Source organism: Lasioglossum baleicum, chromosome 4, assembly GCF_051020765.1.
Source record: "Lasioglossum baleicum chromosome 4, iyLasBale1, whole genome shotgun sequence".
Lineage (NCBI taxonomy): Eukaryota > Metazoa > Arthropoda > Insecta > Hymenoptera > Halictidae > Lasioglossum > Lasioglossum baleicum.
Window position 1 is genome coordinate 10,511,558 of NC_134932.1, and position 21,910 is coordinate 10,533,467.

The 21,910-nt window shown below is 42.9% G+C and overlaps 2 protein-coding genes across 7 annotated transcripts in view; one reads left to right on the forward strand and one right to left on the reverse strand.

Moving 5' to 3' along the window:
• Positions 1 to 52: 52 nt before the first annotated feature.
• Positions 53 to 16,196, reverse strand: Ir8a (Ionotropic receptor 8a). Of its 6 annotated transcripts, none has more exons than XM_076422686.1 (18): positions 15,774 to 16,196; positions 11,143 to 11,431; positions 10,265 to 10,991; positions 8,730 to 8,882; positions 7,862 to 8,065; positions 7,618 to 7,784; positions 7,358 to 7,549; positions 5,930 to 6,100; positions 5,659 to 5,856; positions 4,180 to 4,401; positions 3,276 to 3,375; positions 3,042 to 3,219; positions 2,544 to 2,727; positions 2,331 to 2,452; positions 1,189 to 1,336; positions 955 to 1,124; positions 724 to 845; positions 53 to 654 (listed from the first exon to the last, which is right to left on the reverse strand). In XM_076422686.1, exons 3-18 carry the CDS (start codon positions 10,347 to 10,349, stop codon positions 374 to 376), a joined length of 2,697 nt encoding a protein of 898 aa, XP_076278801.1. In that variant the 5' UTR covers positions 10,350 to 10,991; positions 11,143 to 11,431; positions 15,774 to 16,196; the 3' UTR covers positions 53 to 373. The 6 variants fall into 6 exon arrangements, with proteins under 6 accessions (XP_076278801.1, XP_076278800.1, XP_076278799.1 ...); XM_076422685.1 differs by having other exon boundaries at positions 15,397 to 16,196; XM_076422684.1 differs by having other exon boundaries at positions 15,188 to 16,196.
• Positions 16,197 to 18,717: 2,521 nt separating this feature from the next.
• LOC143208329 (uncharacterized) overlaps positions 18,718 to 21,910 on the forward strand; it is a 70,740-nt gene continuing 67,547 nt past the window's right edge. The window contains exon 1 of the mRNA XM_076422689.1: positions 18,718 to 18,853. Coding sequence (XP_076278804.1) covers positions 18,760 to 18,853 — 94 coding nt within the window. The 5' untranslated portion in view covers positions 18,718 to 18,759. The remainder of the gene's footprint in view (positions 18,854 to 21,910) is intronic.

Below are 21,910 nucleotides of genomic sequence, written 5' to 3' on the forward strand. Positions count from 1 at the left end.
CGTTGTGAAACAAGTGAAAGACACCAAACTATAAATACAAAATTCATTCGCGTTCTCGTTGTTCTGTGGTAATGTTTATTAACAATGCCCAGCTTATCGAACATGATCTTTACAGGATAAATCTTCTAATCGTTAACACCTGGAAAAACCTGTCCGCGGAAATTCTCCAGGTATCGAATACAAGTTGCTGTCGAATTTTTCAAAAGTATCAAATAGCCAGATCGCTAGGCATCCTCGATTGTTCTTAGAGCATAGATTCCTGATGAAACATTTTTATTGCGTGACTAAAGCATACAAGAATCGGCCGATGAGCGTGTCAACGTAGAAATGGACATTCCTATTTTCGTGAACGAGTGTTTTGTTCGTCGAACGATCACTCTTTGAAAGGAATGTGTCGCGGGTAAACGGAAATGTGCGACACGCGAAGTGGGTTCGTTGACTTTTCGAAAAACGCGTCGGTCGGAGCGGGTTTCAGCTGCAGCTTCGACGCCATTTTCTGTAGAATCATTTTCTCGTTGTCGCCGCTCCTCTTCGGCTTCTTCTCCTTCTGCTTCTCCGATTGCGAGTCGTTCTTCTTCCGATAGTACAGAACCTCGCCGGCTAATGTGACCATTGCTAGAGCTAGGCCGAAGAGAGTTGCTATAAACACTCCGCCTGAAACCGCATTAAAACATTATTGAAAACGGTAAATAAAATTGGAGTTTTCAATTTGTTGTTCTTTACCCAAACTTTCGAGAGTTATGCCTTCGTTGTCATCGGAATCCAAGCACTGCGCCTTCAGCGACTGGTTCCAGTACTTTGAAGTTAGGGTCTCGAAGTACCTGTCCTTCTGCAGATCCAAGATCCTGGGACCGATCGACCAAAATAAATTCAAGAGCGCAGAGAAACATTCAAATGAGATCAGTCCTATGAAACGAATTAATTTGCGCGTTTAATACAGTTTTGAAAAGGTACCTTCTGCTAATCTCTTCCTGCAGATGGCTTCCTTGTTGCACAGCGATTGCATAAGGTTGTTCGGCAAACACCTCGCCAACTTCTGTCAGATTGCAGTTCCTTGTTACTTCATACTTGATCTCCGACGAGTCGTGGATGAAAGCGAACTCCGAGCTCTCGCTTTCTATCACCTGAAACAACAGCAAAAAGGTTGGCAATTTTTCACTGATTACGCCGATCGATGATCGTTCCCACCTTTTGAAAACCCTCCTCCGAAGTCTTCACAGGACCGACTTGCATGATTGCTTGCAGGATGTGGCCGTACTGCTCCTTTATCGGGTAGTCCCACACTCGATACTCTGCCTGGTCACTGGTGCTGTTCAACGTGATCTCTTTCCACACGCTACACAAATTTTTTACAATTAATTTTTCACACACTAATTTCAATCTCCTATGTTAAACTACACACACACACACAAAAGATGTGTGACAGAGATGTCAGGCAGCCGCTGCATGTGGCGCGGTAATTTCTGCGATCACTAACTTCAAACACAGCTGCCATAGGTAAAAAATTGTCGCAACGAGTTCATGGGGTACTCCATCCAATCGGCAGAATTTCTGCTTCAATCTGACTTTCGGATCATGGTATTGCAATCATTTCTTGCCGAGATATAGCAAGTTAAAGGAAAAATGGAAATTGTGCATATTTTAAGCATATTTTCAGAAACACCTGGCATATCGAAATGTTCATGAAATTGAAAAAACTAAAGAAGTGCCTTGAAGAGAAAGAAACGCTCTTTCTATTGCAGTTTTGCACAAGATACTACGATAATTTTTTCGCTTTCTGCAGCCAGTTAAAGTTAAAAAGCCAATATTTACTTCAATGTTGAATAACTCGAATAAAAAAAATCGCTCGATAATCAACAACCACACATTTTACACGGGAAAGATAGCCCTTCCAGATGATATTAACGCGATTTATCAACAAAATTTGTTTCTCCTCGTGTGATGTTACGAAGTTGCACAAAACTTTTGTTAACCGTCAATGTTGTCTTTATCTCGCTATAACTTTGTTTAAAAACCAACATAGCAACAATTTGAAACAGAGCATCTGAAACTAGAGGTTTTACGCTTTCAAGCCATTGTTTAATGATATCGATACTGCAATTTTGGCCGGAGTTATGATCATGTAAACTAGTAGCAGTTTTTCGGGTTCGCAGAGGTGATCCCTTAATTCTTTTGAGGAGTGTATTTGCTATTTTATTTGAATGATTTCATCGATCTCGAATGAGAAATTGTTCGAGAATTTGAATTTCACGCAAGACGAAGTTCTCGTTAGCACACGAATAACAAATTAGTTGGTTTTAAAATTTGTTGGCAAGAGGAGGTTCGCTCACGTGTACAGTTTGAACTCCGCCCTCTTCATGTTCTTGAAGTACTGGTGAACGCTCGAATTCGCAAGAACGGTGTAATTTATTCGCGATTGTCTCGCCAGCTGCTCCAACGATTGCACGGGTGTCTATGTCGAAATGAAAATATGGATGAGCAACGCACGATTTAATGAAAAAATGAGAATGCTGGTTCTGCGTGGAAGGAAAGAAGAAACGAACCTGCATTCGTTCGACAGTGAGGAAAGCAGCCAAGTTCGCAGTAAAGGTGGCTAACATTAGGACCACGAAGAGCCAATAGGCAGCCACTAGGGTCCTGCTGGACAGAGCTTTTGGAGCTTCGCCTCCTCCTTGAGGTGTGAACGATGTTAGAGCGAACCAAAAGCTCTCTTTCAATGTGAAATCCCTTCAAAAGACATTAGTTTAAATTACGTAGGAGATAGTAGCTCCACACTAAACCTACAGGGCTTTCAAAGCGATTAAAATATATACTTCAGCTGATAAAAATGACAAGGCTCTATTTATTTAGATCTCGCGCCATTTTTAATACAATGTGTGCTTGGACGAAAAGTTTGTCGAATCAATTTCCATAAATGCAACTTCATAATTCCAATAATCATAGAATGAAAAATACGAAACCGGTCATTTGACCAACGGTGGTATGTTTAGTGTTAATTTCGTTCACTATCTAAATTATTAGGACAATAGAGGAATGTTTACCGGCAAGGATACGGATACAGTCGTTTATTGTTCCTGGAGCTATAAGGAGAATACTTGTCGAGGATCCAAATCATCACTGCCGTCAAAGTCAACGCCCCCACGATGCTCAACCAAACTTCAACTTTGAGGACCGTCATGAACTTGAAGAGGGACGGCTTGCGAACGGGTTTCCTCATCACTGGGGAAGAAGAATTTAATCGATCGTCGTGTATTATTAAAATGATTCATTTTTACCGATTAATATGCCAGACTGCTCGAAATAGGGAGCGACGAAGTCGATAACTTCTTCACGTTCCGATGTCATTGTTAACGATGCCACCACCATGTCTGTCTCCTGTAAAAAAGGATATCTGCTTGTTAACTCTTTGCACTCGGTTGTCCCCTCTGGAGCATCACTAAAAATTGCTGTACCATTATCCAAAATATTGTTTATATCAGGGATCATCAAAGTGGTCGACATTGACCCCTCGGGGTCGGTGTAATATAATTAGGGGTCGATCCGATCTAGAGGGTCGATTAGGCGTCGATGAATACCAATGTTATTCAATCGCAAATTTATTGACAGCAACGCAATATATATAATACAATTTTTGTTTGGAATGACATTTGTAATTACAATATAGTAAGTAAAGTTTAGCTGACGCGACATCATTCAATTATCTGATTAAGTCAGTTTTTTATTCTTTTTTAACATTTTTTATAGAGGTGGTCGATAAGAGAATTATCAAATTTTTAGGGGTCGATGATCAAAAAAGTTTGGCCCCTGGTTTTATTAAATATTTAATAAAAAAACATTATTAAACATATCGGTATCTAAGCAATTACTAATACATTTAGGTATTGTATGAGGCTATTATACCTATTTCATATCCATAAAATTTCAGAAATCATAGGGAATGGAAATATTCTAGATCGGAAGAAATGTTTAATTTTCCAGTTAAAATAGCTCCGAGTGCAAAGGGTTAGGACAATATTTCAATTTTCTGTTTTCGAAGTTGAAGAACGAGACAGCCTCGCGAATGCAACTCGTTGCGCACCGTAACGTAGATGGTAGCCGGCTCTGAGGCGCCGAGGTATTCGAATGTCGAATTAAATTATTTATCCACAGTCGAAAGGTTAATTTTGTGAGCAGACTTACCCCTTTCGCAAGATCGCCGATCAAGCCATTCCACTGTCCATTGGACAACTTCTTCCCAAATTGTCTGTCTTCCGGTATAACCAGATCATAATCAAATTGCATCTCTTCGGATAATTTCTTTATGAAATCTATGCAATAACCTTCCCATATTTCCTTCCCATTCTCGTCTTTCATTACTTGTCCGGTGGCTGGGTCCAATTTGGCTGTTGTCCAGGGAACTGACTAGATACAGTTTCAAAACTTACATTACAATAGTATTACAATATCTTACGGTCTCATAGAATACAAAAAAAATTTTTTTTTAAAATTAAACCGACTTCGAAAAACGCACTAAAAAGTATGATATAATTTCCATTTAATTCATGTGAAAACACACGAACTTAAATACAATACAATCTTTTCGGAGGCGACGCAAAATTGAAAATTTTCGACACTAGAAATCACGAAAATCCTTAAATTCTTTTACATGCTTTCACATATTAATGTATCTTCTCTCCCACCTACTGATTTCCAAGTCCACCATATTCCAATGAAATCATAATCAGCAACATCTGTCATTTGGAAAATTTTAATCTTTTGCGCCGCCTCCGAAAAGATTGTATTGTATTTAAGTTCGTGTGTATTCACATAAATTAAATGGACATTATTTCATACTTTTTAGTGTCTTTTCGAAGTCGGTTTAATTTTTCAAAAAAAAATTTTTTTATTTCATACTTTTTAGTGGAACGAGCAGAACTTTGTAGAACACGGTAGGATGGGTTTTCGGTCTTATTGGTTATTCGCAATAAGAACCGCAAAGAATGAAAAATTGCAAAATTTGTTTTCAAGGGACCAATCGGGCGACATACCCTACAAAATGTAGAAGGTTTCGTCCTGATTTGTCCATCCATCTCGGAGTAATCGGTGAACATACATGAAATAATTCATTTTCCGCAAATAAATTCGTAAGGAATAAAAAAATGCAAAATTTGTTTTCACGGGACCACCCCGGCGACTCTACAACAGGCAGTTCCAACGTGTAGCTCTGGAGCTATTCGAGGCACCTTCCCCGCTTAGGTTCTTCCCCCACTCTTAGACTTCATCGTTATAATGTATAGTAGTGGGAAGCTCCCACCACACAGCCGCGTGCCGCGCGACGCACGACGCGATGCACACGCATACATTGTGAAGAGGTTCGATGGTGGGGGACCTTGCAGTTGTCGTAGGGGAATATGTTGGAACTGCCTGCTCTACAAGATGCAAAAGGTTTCGTTTCGATTGGTCCATCCATCTCGGCGTAATCGGTGAACATACATAGAAAAAAAAGCGAAAAAAAGTCACATACAGATCGAATTGAGTAACCTCCTCCTTTTTCGAAGTCGGTTAATGAACCAAGTCCGAAATATCTCTATCGATTTAAACATACAGGGTGTTAAAGCGAGGATCAAAGACTTTAAGGATTTACAAGAAGATTATCGTAATCAAGGATTAATCGATTACAGGTGCAATCCCGATGCGGAAGAATCGTTTCGCAGGCTCGATGCTCTTCCCCTCGAGTTCCTTGATTTTAGTACGCCTGGTCCAGGTAGCTAATTGTTCCAGAACACCATTCTTCAGCACCTCCACATCGATCTCCGCTTTGTATGTGATCAATCCTTTATCCGACCAGTACTCAAACGTGTCGTTCCCCCCTAGTTTCTTCATCCAGAAAATATTTGCATTAATCATTTAGTGAAAATCGATTGTAATAGTAATTTTTACTCTGACTTACTGCCAGCAAATTTTTATTGAACGCCTCCGAGGTAACGTTTGAAGCTGTTTGAGTTGCGTTCTTCGGAGAACAATTAACTCTCCTTGCAGCCACGCTGATCCCTGATTTTTGTAGATCGCTCATCAGGTTCACTATTAGGCCCAACAGCCGCTTGAAGTAGTAGTAGAATAGCTGTGCAATTAGAAACAATGATATATAAACGTATCTTAGAGAATTTTTCGAAATCTTAAAAATTGTTGGTTTCACAGACGTGCAAAATAAAAAGCCTCAACAGTTTTTCCATTGAATTATAATAGCTGTAGTAGCAAACCGAGGAAAATGACCTTTTTCGGAGCTTATAGTGAAAACATAAGAGTATCTACTCAACAAATTTATTCATTTCTACTCAACATATTTATTCTTCATAGTATGAATAGTTCAAGAAATACAGAGAAAATAACCAAAGACACCGGTGATTTAAATTATCTGAAAAACTACTAAATAAGTAACAAATGAACAATTTCTAATTTTATTTTAAGACAACAAAATTTAAAGTATTAATTGAAAAATTATTACAAAAAATATAATATCTATTAAGCTTAATTGTCAGTAGAAGATTATCTGTTGAAGAGTTATAATAATTTTAATTGCGTCAATTTTCAAATGTCCATCTTTTTAAAAAGAGATCTGTAAAGGGGACACTTGGGGCTATATCCCCATGTTCTTCAATTTTTTAAAAAGTGGTCCACTATGAAAACACGGCATTTGTTTGAAACAATTGTAAAATAAATGGTGAGAAAAACATTTTTTTCAAATAACATTTTGAGTGACACTCTTATGTTTTCACTATAAGCTCCTAAAAGCTCATTTCCATCGGTTTGCCAGTTCTAGTCTTACAATTTAATGGAGAAAGGTTGACACGTTCTTTACACCTCTGTAAAATCAACAATTTTTAAGATATCGAAAAAGACTTTGAGGTTTGTTCATAGGTCACTGAAGACTACAACATATTTAAATTTGAACAAAATCCGAAATTTTACTCCAAAAAGTACACGCATGCTTGAACGCGTATACGCATGTGTCGGTAAATTGTAACATTTGGGAAGCCACGATTGACAAGAATATTCTCGAATATTCCTCGAAAGGATAATGCCATATTGTTTCTTGGCGTAGACGCAGTTCTGACGAAGTACGACGAATGGAGAACAAAAGGCGCTGGGATAACAAAATTTAGGCATAAATACTGTGTATTTGAGTGGAAAAATTAAATGTTCTCTCTTGCAGATGAGAAAAGCTTAAGGTTAAGGACTACAATAGGTATGAAGGCTATTTTAAAGAACCTTAAACGAGTATATTGTGTAGTAATACACTGTTGACCTATGTCTTTGTAGCTCAACGAATGCATGGAGAATGTAAAATCAGCTTAAACTAAGCAATTAGTAAAATTACTTGAACATCGGAGGGACAGGTGCAAGACGGTTCGCCGATCAGTCGACAACAAACTTCCGCTTTCATTGTTAGAACGGTAACAGAGACGTTCAGTTGCATATCTCCAGTGATGTACTTAGACTCCTTGTAATCGTTGTCGGTGAACACCAGCTTCCAGATTCCATCCCTTTTCACCAACCCTCCCAGTACAGCCTACAAAATTCGACCATTTGTATTTGAAAAATTTCTAAAAAGATAATACAACATTCTAAAGATCTGACTGTTCTGAACAGCTCGTCCATTTTCTGCGTGCTCGCATAAACCGCGTAGTACGACGGCGACGGTCTCATGTTTCGTATCTTGGACACGGTCTTCTCCGTGAAGTCGTCGATCACAACCAATCTGATGATCGAGTTCCCGATCAGATAATACAAGCTCTGGTTCAGCTCTGGAAGAATCGGTTCGTTTAACGTGGCAGCCGGGTCGAGGACGATTGCACGCGCGAAATATGCCAAGACAACGCACCCCTTTCATCCTCGAAGATCAGACCGACGTCGGTCGCGTTCTTCAACATCAAAAGATCGTCGATCGCCTGCACGTACGAGTTTATCTTGCTATCCCCTCGCTTGTATATGATTCCGTTTTCGTCGGCCATGGTGCGCAGCTTTTCCCAGCCGGTCCAGGTCATGTCCAGTATGATAGTGACTCCCTTGAACAAGGCTTCGCACACTGAAAGGCCAGTTTTAAGCGTGGAGTCAAACCAGAGTGTCAGAGGAAACGTTCATCCTTGGTTCTTTCATTCATCTACATATCATGTCTTCATTATTTTTTGTTCCCTCACGAACGATCAAAAACACTGATGAATCCAGTCACCCATTTGAATTTAAAACAATGTTACAATCGGTCAACACTAAACCTACCACGGTCAAATTGACCGGATTTCTGATCGACAGTTATTGAAATTATAAAAACGTTTTCATAGGAAATGACTGAATTGACTTCTTCACTTAAGCACATAGTATAATGAAAACCGTACAAAGTTTAAGTAAATTCAATCTTCTCAATTTTATAAGGTGTTTCACCTTTATATGTTTTAAGCTTGATAGGTTTAGTGTTCATTATTATAGTGGCTATGAACCAAAGTTGTGCTAATTCAATTACATTGTAATTCGATTACACAATTGAACTACAGTATAATTTCAATTACAGTTAAATTAAATAATAATAAATAATTAAAATATAGTAATTCAACTACGTCGTAACTGAATTACATGATATGCTATGAACTAACTAGCCGATAGTTAAGTAGCAGCTGCACTCCGAAAGCTAATTTAGAGCGAAACGAGAGATCACATATTTAAGGAATGTGTTTCACATTTGCAGTTTTCTCAACCTTTTTCGAAAGTAGCGTCAATGTTGATTCGATCCACGATGACGAGGGAGACGTTGACAAGAATGACATCGCCTCCGAAATTCTTCTCAGCCTGTGGCACAGCTTCGTTAATGACGCTCTTGATCGGTTCGTCAGACTCCTCTATCACTATCACTGTATCAAAAATTGAAAATATTTTGTTGACAAACATTCTGTAGTTTCAGTAGTCACAGTCCGTGGTTTTTGCCCAGGCAGCATTAGATAATTATCTTTATGCAGTTTTAGTGTTTGAGACGGTTGTTAAATATCTATCAGAATCGCATAATGGTTTTACGCGCTATGCAGAAATTTCTATTACCCGGAGACACGCGAGCTCGTGACATTCTACTTTGACAATAAATTGGTTTGCACAGATCGTATCTAATCGTGCATTAATTATCTACACACGGCGCATCGTCGCATCATACCGAGAATATGCACACTAATCGATGTAATAAACAGCAATAAGTAATAATAGCGCTGGCACTGAAATTTTCGCTTTAATATTACAGCTTTCAACTAATTATTTTACCCTCTTGCAATTATTATTGACTATCTTGTTAGTCGATGTTGACACGTGCCACCTGTCCCTTTGCATTTCATTCCGTCAGCATCGACACAATTATTCGTGTCAAGGGCCAGGGACAATCGGTGCAGGAGATTGGATAACTTTCAGTCAGACATTGCCCATGAATAATCGAATAATAGCGCGGCAAGTTTTCATATCGGAAACGAATGAAACTTTCATAAGAGCCATCAATGTTTGAGGTGCATAATCGATGAACACGAACGGCTCGCCAATAAACAGGTTGACTAATTTTTCTAACGCGTCTCGGAAATGCTCGTTCTACTAGTTGTAAGATGTTGTCTAATGAATCAGTCGATCATAATCGATCATTTATTTATCGGTACACCGCGGTGTTTATGCTGTTAGGACAAGGACGGGCGAAACAATTTTAGAATATTGACACATTAGTCGCAGTTTACTAAAATGATTTAAAAGAGGAATTCATTCCTATTCGAACCTCCATCGTCAACTCGGAGATCAACCTGTGGCTCCCGGAGAGCAACAACAAGAGCTGTATTCAATAAATCAGTTTAGCAACGAACCGACCACGATAAACCAGCCTCGATAAATCATTGTTATTTAGAACTCTCCACGGGAGAGCAGCGTAACCATTGCTCGAACTAGACTCGACGAAATAAACAATTCCGAATCTAGGTCGGCATTTTCCGGCGAGCGATAAATCATCGTCGATCACCGGCAACGTTGATGACCGTGTGTAAATCGCGCTCATAAAAACACATGCGATTTTTATGCCTCTTACGAATAAGACAAGCTGAGAATGTAGATCAGATTTTGCATGTTTCAGTGGAAATTCTTTTAAAATTCGGCAATGACCAGCTTCTTCTGTCTACATTTACTGTCTCATAAAATGTACCTACGTGCTGGTCAGAAGGTGAATTTGAAGTGAAAAGTGTACGCGTTTGGTGTTTTAACTATGCCGAGGACTTACGCATGGTCATGGCCGTTTGGCAGGAGGTGGTCCCGACGATGGTGGCGATGACGAAGAGGGCAGCGTGCAGCTTGGTCGCCGACATTGCGGAGAACCGGAGTGGTTAACGGTGCAACGAGCCGGTGGCGGTTGTATTTCACGGAAACCTGAGTCCAGGGAAGAACCTGGAGGACGACGTCGACGCCGATGACGCCTGCGCCGCCGCGATGCCACGTGAAACACTCGACAGAGGGGTCGGTCGGTTGCTTATGAATATTGTACCGGCGCCCATCAAATCGCGATCCTTTATTCCCCGTGAATGCACTTCGCTTACGTGGACGTTCGACTTGGCGTGGAGGCCGCCGCGCCGGGGACAAAGAAACCGGCCCCGATGTGACATCCTGCCACGCGAACGTCTTCGACGGGGCATCGATTTATCGGCGAAACCGTCTGTCTATCGTCGTCGCGACCAACCGCTACCAAGGATTGCGAACCTGAACAAGCGCGACGCTCCCCACCGTACGTGAGTCGCGAATTTTCCTTTCGTCTATGACTAGCAATCGTACGCCCGGGGGTTGAGGACTGCTGGGATATCGATTTCCTGAAATGCTTGTCGAGAATCCATGGTCTCGATTGTTCTTATGGAGAATTGAAATGTTTCACTGATGTTCCGTATCGTTAACCCTCGCGTCGACCAACAAAACTTTCCACGATGTCCAATGAGTTCGCACACCTCGGTCCTTGAAACCTTGAGCATATGTATTTTTATGCCAAAAATGTCAATCGATATTAAATTATTCATAGCGGCGGTTCCAAAATAGTTTAAGTCCATTTCATTGCAAATGGAATTGTAAACGCAATCTACTAAGAAGGAATACCTGTCAGCAATGGATATTTACCTGAACCTTTATTTATCTAGGTGCACGGTAGTGCCCCAGCCAAGTTCTCGCACTACCTCCTTTTACACGAAACAACTTAGCCGTTTTTTAGAGGCTTATAACTCGGCACTGGAGGCAGATGGAGAGATGTAATTTCGTACACTTGTTAAATGCTATCATGTCTCAATATTGACAAAACATTAATCCTCCAGCATTAGTAGATTCCGAGATATGGGACCTCAAAAATCGCTTTTGTCGCTGACTGACTGACTGACAGATCATCGAAACCTTGTGGGTACTTCCCATTGACCTAGAAGCTTGAAATTTGGTACATAGGTCCACCATAACAAACACTCAAAGGAATAATTATCGAAGTTTGAAATTTTACACCTTAAAGGGGCTGTACTGAAAAAAAACATTACTAAATAAGTACGTACGATAGAACATAGAAGCATAACATGCATAAGTATACGTTTTATTAACTTCGACGTCGCAACACATACTGATGAAGAAAACAATCGCTCTAACGTAAACAAAAGAAACTGCACCGAGTATCGTCTATAGCGGCGGGGGGCAAACGGATCCGAGCGTCGTCGCCGGCAGAGTGTTAATCTTCGATACATTGAATTTGAATTTTGTCTTGCAAATTAGAAAAGGATTTTGTTCTTTGATACCTACTTGATAATTGATGAAATTTCAACAAAAATTGATGAAATCCCAACAAAACATCCTGTAAACAGGAGTCAAATTCCTATGGCCGTAAAAAGTTGTGAGATCAAACAAAATACGGCCAAGTACGTTAGCTTAGAAATACCTCTTGCAATACTGAAAAAAGCGTTTGTAAAAATTAGTTTAAAAGAACGCTATTTAAGTTTTAAAGAGTTACATGGAGGGCTAAATTATTCAAACTTGGCCGTTACTTTTTAATCAATGGCCATAAAAGGTGTTAGGTAGCTAAGCTAACAAACTTGGCCGTAGTTTGTTTGATCTCACAACTTTTTACGGCCATAGGAACTTGGCTCCTGTTTAAAGTTTAAAGGATGTTTTTGTTGAGATTTAAGAAGTACGTTGAAGTGTTTCGTCATTTCTTATTCGACAAAGAAACACACTGACGAATTTCTAACGAACTTAAAAAATACAGTTCAGCTTCTCAGGATTGGAATTCATCCAGGATTCTGCGTTAATATCTTATTCCGATAACGTCAAATGGAAAATGGCGTTTCGAAAGCATACATTCAATGAAGAATTATGGTCGTTACCAACCGTTAAACCGTGCAAACTATTGATCGCCTGATCCGGCGATTCTATCAGAAAAATAGATAAGTCGCGCTCGCGATAAATTTTTATAATTGTAATTGTAAATATGTAAACGGGTATCAATGAATTAATCGGCGGCAACCGAGTTGCGGGCGATGTCACGCAAACTTTCCAACCGGGTTAGTTGTTTTTCCGTGAAATAAAATGATCGATACGCATATTATTGATTCGCCGCACTGTCCACGAGCAGTCTCGTTCGCTTTGGAAACGGGTCCGCGGAAGGCTGCAATCTCGGGGTAATCGTTTGCTGAAAACGCCACTTTTCTAATCGATAATTGATTCTATCGCGTTGACGCCGAGCTGCCGGAGCCTATCGGGCATTTTCCATCGAGCTGAAAATTCAATCGGCTCCCCGGCGCGGCGTGTCGCTATTTTCACGGCCAGGTGAACGATAAACGCTCGTCTGGATCATTCTGGATCGACGGATCGCTTCATCGGACCTGCAGGATTGAATCCCGAACGAAAAAAAAATGTATATAGAAGAACAGAAACGGTGGAGAGCAGAGAGTAAAAGAAAAAAAACAAAAAGAAAGACACCGGCGATGATAGAATCAGTTTCTCAATCGGTGAATTCTGGCGCGACCGAGGGACCACAGCCGCACCGGGCATCACGTTTTCCCATTATCACTCCTGATCATGGTCTAAGGTTGATTAATTTCCATGGTTGAGGAAACAGTGAATCGATGATGCGCGGTCACAAAGGATAATGACGCAAGGATCGAGATTGCGGCGCAGATGTTCCACCGGTTGGCAGGTGAAGCGAAATGCTTCAATAATCTCGCACTATTTTTAAATGGACTTCTGATATCCTTTATGCGAGCGCAATCTTCGGGAACCGTTCGACGTTCTCGCTCGAACTCTGCAAACTGTCGCAATTTGCCTGCGAACCACCGGGGATCCTTCAAATGGCAGCTTCAATGCTCCTTCGTGGATCGTGGAAGCTTCAGCATATTAATCCTGTGATTTTTGAATACCGAACATTGTTATGGATCGACTAAGATTACGTCGAGCTTGGAAACGTCCCTATCGCAAATGTTTTAGCAGAACATTATGCTAACGTAGATTAAAGAGTAGAGTCACAGACTTAACTTAAGTCTGTGGTAGAATAGTGTGAGAACCATGAGAAATAAATTATCCTTCAAGGTAGTCCATGTCCAATCTAAGTGGAAAGAGTTATTCAAAGTCAGACACGCATTGGCCATGACAGTTGCATGAGTCAATCTTGCTCGGAAATTGCATGATGCATAAATTGCGGATCTTTGTGTGAAATAAAATAATGTCTGCATCGATTACACACAGCAGCCAGATAAAAATTAACTTCCCCTCCAATTATTCTAATGAATTGAAAGAACTCTTAGACTCTTCCTGCCGTTTGAAATCCACAATTTACTGATAAATAAGCTGTGAATATGTTCATACCAATTAAAATCTTTTAAAACTACATGTATAAAAAGATTTTACAATTACATAATTTTATACAATTTCTATACAATTCTTCATATTTTTCTGCAAGTTTGGATGCACACAAACGTTTGTTTTTTACTGATGCTTGCTCTAGAATAATTAGATAATTTCTATTTGAAGAAAGAAGGGCTCGTTACCGCTTCAATGAAAGAATAAACAGTGGAACAATGAGGAGGGCGCCACGTTCCACATGCGCGTCATTCGCTTCGTTTTTAATGCACCCGTTTCGCCAGCAGATGTCACCGTGTGTGCATCAAACGCAGCTACGAAAAGACCAATCTCGATCGCGGTTCCACACGCTGCATTTCGCTTTATGAATCGACGCATCGTGTTGCGTCACGCACCGCCTTGCATAATACGTTGCACGATCTTATCGCGACTTACGTGAATAAAGATTGATACGACCGGTTGCGGCGGGTCACTGTAAAAATGGTCGATAATACAGAAATCAACGTACCGTCTATATAAATTTCTTCCTCGTGACAACAATACCTCGTTGCTCGAAAGAAATTCTCCTTGTACCCGATATTAAATGTCCGTGAATTTTTTAATCGGAAATATTGTAAATGATGCATAAAAACGGTGCCGACCCAACTTATCCCACAACGAGATGAGTCATCGCGATCATTCGAGCCGACAAATGCGCTATAAACTATATCCGAACAACAATCTTTCAATAATAAAACGAAACAAGCGGACGAGGTCTTTCTTCTTCGAAATTATTTTCTTTCACGCGTTCTGGCGTTTTATATTTATCCCGACAATGGTTTACTTCGATTTTCAACGAGAACTTTCGGATCAGGGTTGTTTTATTTCACTCGTCATAAGTACAGCCACAAATTATCCTTCTTTCAACGTTTCAAGCTCTCGAATGGATCGTAAAGGGATGTTTGAAAAATATGCGCGGAACGGCGGCGGCTTTTCCGCCGCGCTGATGTATCCCGTCCCAAGGAGCTCGGTATATTTTTCTTGCATAATTTAGCTCACCAGACGCTGCAGTTCTTTTAATCGCCTCCAATTTTCACCCTAAAATACTGCTCCAGTTTCACAGAATATGGAACGAGCGGCGTTCGACGCTCCCGCCGATTTTTCTCCTCGCACGTGTCCCATAACCTTCGAGTCATAACATCGCACCGAATTTAACCCCTGCAGGTACCTGTCCTATTAATACTCTGAAAACTAAACTGGAACAAGCTGGACTAAACTGGACAATCGAGAATAAGTTCATTCTACAACTGCAAGAAATATAAATAATGAGAGAGATTAGCTATTGGGTCACACTCACACTGGTCCAAATGTAATGGTAGCCCATTCCTTCAGACAACAACGTATTACATTGGGAACACTTTTGAATACATAGTCGCAATTACACTGGGGTGATGAGAGATCCTAAGCTGATTAGGTTAAAAAATATAAGGACTTATTTCGAGGGAACAGAAATAGCAAGACCAAGGTGATTTGTCGGTCATCAACACCCGCACGGGGGGCAATTACCATCGAAGTAAAATGATTCGGAGCGATTCACCCCATAATTCACTTGGATACGATCTAATTTATGCTGGCGCAGGTATCGCGATTGCATTAGACCGAGCAGACTCCTCGGCAAATACACGCGAGATCGCGAGAGAGAAGTCAATCGAAGGATACAAATGTGTATGAAGGGCGAGTTAACTCGTCTATCCCGGTTAGCAGGTTAACTACCGTTACCGGGGACACACTCAGCGACAGGACACAGGGCCGAGAGCGGGAAAAGCGAGAGGAGATGCTAAAAGAACCGACGAAGAGGGGAAGAAGAAAAAAAAAACGGCGCTCAGAAGCGCGTGCACTAGAAACGAAACGCACGCGTCAAAAAGTATTACAATTTCACGCACGAAAAGCTCCGACGAAAGGTTCGTGGAAACGCGAACGAGTGCAACGGATCACGGGCGTGCGCTGGAGGCGTGCGGGTACCTCGGGTCGGGTCGGCGTGAATCGGACGGGTTCGGACGGGTGGCCGAAATGTGGATACAGTATCGGGTAGATGGCCTTTTTCGCGTAACCCGATGAAAACGGTCCGGGACGTTTGTTCAGAAAAGATGATCGTTCGCGGAGTTATAGAGGGATACATATTAGAATGATCAGCCCTCGGAGAGCGATAGAAGAGGTGATTCGGGGATGTCGGGTAGAAATTCGGTAGCGGGTAGAACGGGGCAGAGGATCTCGGGGCGGGAGGCAGGAAGGAAAGGATGGAAGGTAGGAAGATAGGAAGGACGGAAGGAAGGAAGGAAGCAAGGAAGGAAGGAATGGAATTTTATTCAAGAAGCGCACTAATGCGGGAAGTCCGAGCTCGGCGATTTCCGGACGCGATCGGCTGTTTCCGGCACGGCGGCCCTCCCGAACTAAACCATTCATTCGAGAGAGCGAGAGACGACGGTTAGACGAGGAGGGGGCTAGGAAGGTGGGTAGGCGCGAGTGAAACGGTTTCAGGTGCGAGCGGGATAAACAGCCACGGGCGAACACGAGCGAGTGAATGAGAAAAGGACGAAGGGGAAGGGCAGGAGGAAAGAAGGAGACGGAAAGTGGCTAGGCGAGAGAGAAAGAGTAAGAGAGCTTGATGGAAAGGGGGTGCGAGGAGAGAATACGCGAGAGAGGTAGGCACGGCCGATCCGAGAAGGCTGGGTAGACTGGTAGGTTGGCAGGCAGGAGTAAGAAAGCAAGACATAGCAATACTGACTAGCAGCAGTCAGACTGGCCGGCCGCGCTGTAGTTCGCGGAGCACTCCTAGCGAATCGACAGCAGATGTGGCCAGTTAGCTCGGCGCTGTGCGCTCGTCCGGAGTACCGTGGATTTCGATGCACCAACCGAATACGAATGCAGTGAACTGAACTCGCCAAGCAGCTAGTCAGCCGCCAGCAGCAGTAGCAGCAACAGTGACAACGACAACGACCGTAGCTGACGAGCATCGGTGACCCTCTACGACGAGGGCTCTACGGTAGAGGATGCGAGCTGACACGAGTCGCGACGATTGATAACGAAAACGGAGTAACACACTGGGTAGTCAGACGGGGCGGATACATCGACGACGGCGTGCAATGGACAGGTGACAAAAGGTGTACGAGGGCTGCGCAAAGACGATCAATCGGATGGTGTGGACACACACAGAAGAGGAAAAGAAAAATCGAATGGAACAGTCGGTCGCGCGCCACCACCAAGAACGCAGTGATCGTCGTACCTGTCCGTCGGTGGCCGAAGACTTGTCTCGATCGCGAGTCGGTAGTGATGTGGCAACGTTGCCGGTGGTTCGCGAGCGGAGGAGTCAGTCGTCGCTCGGCTGTTCTGTCGTAGTCCGTGTCTGACAGTGCAGTGCCGCTGCCGATAAAACTCGCGAGACGGGGCCCGTCAAGGGCCCACGAGCGAAAACACCGTCGCGGTGTGTCACGATGACAGACTCGAAAGGGCCTCGATCGAGTAACAACAACAACAACAGCCGCAGCACAGGTATCATCCATACCGGGATAATCCGAGAGACACGTCGCACGTTGCTGTACTACGACAGCAAACCCGTGCTCGTTGTGTAAAATAGTTCACGGGAGTGGAGAGAGTCGGTCGAGTTCGCTGGTTGGCTCTCGCGGGAGGTAGTAACAGTGCCGAGCCGTATAATCACAGTGTGTCGTTTTTTTCGTCTTTCTCTCTCCGACACAAAAGAGAGAGAGAGAGCCGGTCGTCGCCGTCGCCGTCACCATCGTCGTCGTCGTCGTCGTCGTCGGTTGGTTACTTTAGTGTTCTTCAGCGTGGAACACACCGGAGTTCCTAAAAGTGCGCCCGCGCGTTCTATACGCGTACACGGTCGCGTCTGGCCGAGCGTCGAGGGACGAATGAGTGCGTGAATCGTGACACAACACGAGCGTGTACGGACACACGGCGAGAGAAAGAGAGTGATAGAGGGAGAGGGAGAGGGAGATAGAAAAGTCATTCGGTCGTGTGTCTCTCTCGCTCTTTTTCTCTCTCTGTCCGCCACTCTCGCGTAGTCGAACTTTACGCCGTCGTACACGCTTCGGTCCCCCACCCCGTCGGCCGTGAGACTGTTCCTTTCTCCCTCTCTCTCGCGCACCAGGGCCCATTTATCTATCCCACACCAGTGCTTGTGGCTGTGTGTGTATGTGTATGAGTGTGGATATATATATTTGTGTGTACATATATCGTGCGTCTGTCTCTCGCGCGGTCTACCGACATTCCGTATCTCTGTGTGCGACTGCCAGGAGTTTTCACTGGCGCGACACGGCACGCGCGCACGCACGCACGCACGCATCGGGCGCAACACACGAGACACACGACACGTAAACGAAACCGGCCGCTACCACTACTACCACCGCAACGGAGAGGACAAGAGGGAGAGAGAGAGAGAGAATTCAGCCACGGGAGTGTCAAAGATCCGAGGAAAAATCACGGGCATGGGAACAGTGTGTGCCGCGGACTGAAAAACAGTGCGCGAACGACCGGTTGTCCCGTGTTACAGCCGCGCGGTGAATCTTTTTCGCTCGGCTCCTTGCATTTCGTCCCCGGTTTCCGCGTGTGTGTGCGCGCTACGCGGCTCTCTCCGTGTGTCCCTTTTACCCGAAGGAGGAAGAGAGGTTAGGTTAGGCTAGGACATCGCGCACGGACATACACCGATACAGGAACGCGCGGCGGCGGCGGCTCACACACGTTCTCTCGCTGTCTCGCTCTTCTCTTCGGCCTCTCCCCTCTACCCCTTCCTTGTCTGGCGCACGCGAAGAAGAACGCAGCAGACGCACGAGAGAGAACCGAGCGAACACCAACACCAACACCATCGAACACGCCAGAGCCCAGGACAATCGGGGAAAGAGAAGGAAAACACAAATGCCGATCGCCGGTGGAATTCTGGTCGCTGGAACCGCGGCTCATTGCCTGTCTTCCGCCGCTGGTATGCTTCGATTCCTCGCTAGACTTTCAGGTTAGCACGCAATCATCTCTTACAATGCCTCGTTGAAATGTTCCGCTCGTATTCCGCGCCGTTCTCGATTATACTCTATGTACATACATATACATATATAGTATATAAATGTGTCGGCTGTGTGTGTATGTGTCTGTCTGTGTGCGCGTGTATATACACCTTTTTTTTCTATGGCTCATTGGAAAAGAACGGTGCAGGGAGGAAGTGACGCGAATCGACGATACCTATCGATACGACGACCGTGTTCGCTAACGAGATAACGGTCTCGAGACTCTCGAGAGAGATCGGTCTGCGGTCTGCCAGAGGGAGACCGATCCCCGTCGCGCGTTTGACGTTTCGCTTTTTCGCCGGGCCCCGGTTTCCATGACGTTTCTCTCTCTAGACTCTCAAGTTCAGGTTCGTCTCTTTCTCTCTCTCTCTCTCTCTCTCTCTCTCTCTCTCTCTCTCTCTCTCTCTCTCTCTCTCTCTCTCTCTCTCTCTCTCTTCATCTCTCTCTTTCTCTCTCGTTTTCCAGCGTCGCGTGCCGTTCTTCGCGGGGACACACACGCGTGTCCACGCTCGTAAAATTCGCCGTTTTCTCTCCGGGACTGTCGGTGCTCGGCTCTCTCGGTCTAGCCACGGGGAGAATCCGTGTGTGCGGTTTCGATTCCCAGACTTTCGAGTCGGTGCACCGCTACCAGCCGGCCCGTTAAATGTAAGCGCGTACAGCGGCGAACGACGTAGACAGAATAAGAGGAACAAAAACGGCGAGAGACGGCCTCGTTCGTACGCGCGCGGTATTATACGAGTTCTCGCGCTGCCGTGTGCCCCGTGTGTATCCCGGCTCTTCGCCCCGGACAGGATTGACGACGTATCGACTCGGATTTCCCGTCGTGTGTCTCTCGCGTGAAATTCGCTACTCTTTACCCGCGAGCCACCACCACAACCCCTATTCAGTGTGTCGGCCGTGTTGCCCCGTGCACTACGTAATCCGTGTCCGTCGAGATCGCTCGCTAATACGGTCTCTCTCCTCTCGTGTTTCGCCAATTTTTTTTCACCACCATCGATCCGACAACCGTCCACCTACTCTCTTTCTAACCCATCCACGTAGTTCACGTTCAACGCTACAACCGAGCGCGACCCACGGGACAGAGAAAATGCGGTTTCACTCGGGGGAATTGATAAGATGAGGTACTTGCGTGCTTGTTCACCTTCCGATTATAACACTAGCTTTACGCATCACTGAAACTGACTATTTTACTTTACTTTAGAATAATAACGAGGATCTATCCATTCACATTTTTAGCCATTTTTATTGTAATTGGACTGCGGTTCTTTATGCAAAATACAAATGTTTTGAATCGATTGTGGGAAGCAGATTCCATACCTTAACGACTTTGTTACATTGAAAGCAACATTATAACATACTTGAATGTCTTTAATAACGAGGATCTATCCATTCACATTTTTAGCTACTTTAATTATGATTAGACAGCGGATCTTGATGTAAAAGAAAAATGTTTTGCATTGATTGTGGGAAGCAGATTGCATACCTTAACGACTTTGTTACATTGAAAGCAACATTATAACATACTTGAATGTTTCAAATCTTTTCTGTTTTGTATTTCGTCCAACCGATTTCTTCACAAATGCATAAAGATCCGCAGTCTAATTATAATGTATACACAAAGAAATGAATTCGTTTAATAGTTCTTCGTAGATGTATGTTTATTATGTCGATACATAATCGTAAATTGAAAAATTTGTCATTTTGAAGGGTCTCGTAAGCCTACTGTTAATGTTGTATTTTAGGGAATTTATGGATAGGGATTTAGTAAATGGGCGGGTACCTCCAATTTCTAGTTACATACATAAGATCGAATCTATTATTATTATTATTATTATTTATTTAATGCTTTAAACCAAGTATGGTTTATGTAGCATAAACAATACATGAACATATTAACATATTACATATTAATTCTCTTAACAGTACATAATAGTAACTTAACTTACAACTAGTTTATATACATAGCTTCTACTTGGTAAACTTAATGAGATTAGATTTTAATTGCACATCGCTTAATAAAATCGAAGATAATTTACCGACTTTTGATATCTGGGTAAGATCGAATCTGTTGAGGATTTTATCTGATTTTTGTTACATTGTTATACATACATAGTTACGTATTCCAAGACGGAATCTTTTGGGAGTTTCATCTGAAGATGAAAGCCAAGAATCATTTCATTCAACAATTGTTAAGTTAATGGGGGTTAGTCTATGACACGAGTCGTTACAATTTCTAGTTAATTATTCCCAGATCGGATCTCTTCCGAGGATTCTATCCATAACATCGTGTACAAGAATGACTTTGTATCCAGCAATTGTTAACTTGGTTAGTAGGTGTAGTGCTATAGGATACTAATGGCATAGAAACTTCTATACACAGACAGGCGTATGTATGTATATGGGTTATTTCTTGTCTCGTGCACTTTTTATGCAACCGTTACAGGTAACTAGACTGCGGACCTTCGTGGAAATTCTCACAGCGGTAGACTTTAATTTATGCAGGAATTGAATTGCAGATTTTATATTTTTTCTGATTACGATTTTACAGAAACGTGGATTCTGCGAACGCGTTAAACCGTGATCTATAAATAAGCCGGCTTAATCGCGCGATCAAAGCCGAGCTTATCTCCGATAACGATTCTCGGTAAACAGGAAGATGCTATCAGTCAGAGGAACTCAATAATCTTGTCGATGGGTTTTTCATTAGGATTACAACATGGATGGTTCGATTTACCTGGAAGAGTGGGCGAATTTGCGAGTCATAAAGTTTCGTAGTATTTCGGGGTGCAGTATCTGTTTGCGTCGACTACACATAGTCTTTAGACTTCGACGAAAAGATTTCGTTGACATGAATAGGTGAAAAACGTGAAACAGAATAGTATCGAAGGAAGAAATAAATTTATATTTGGTTCCAGTAGCTTGTAAATAATGCAGAAAATGTTTATTTGGCATAAAGATCTATTGTCTTAGTCGTTATATTTTCATCGGCTGCGAAGTGAGAATTGGTG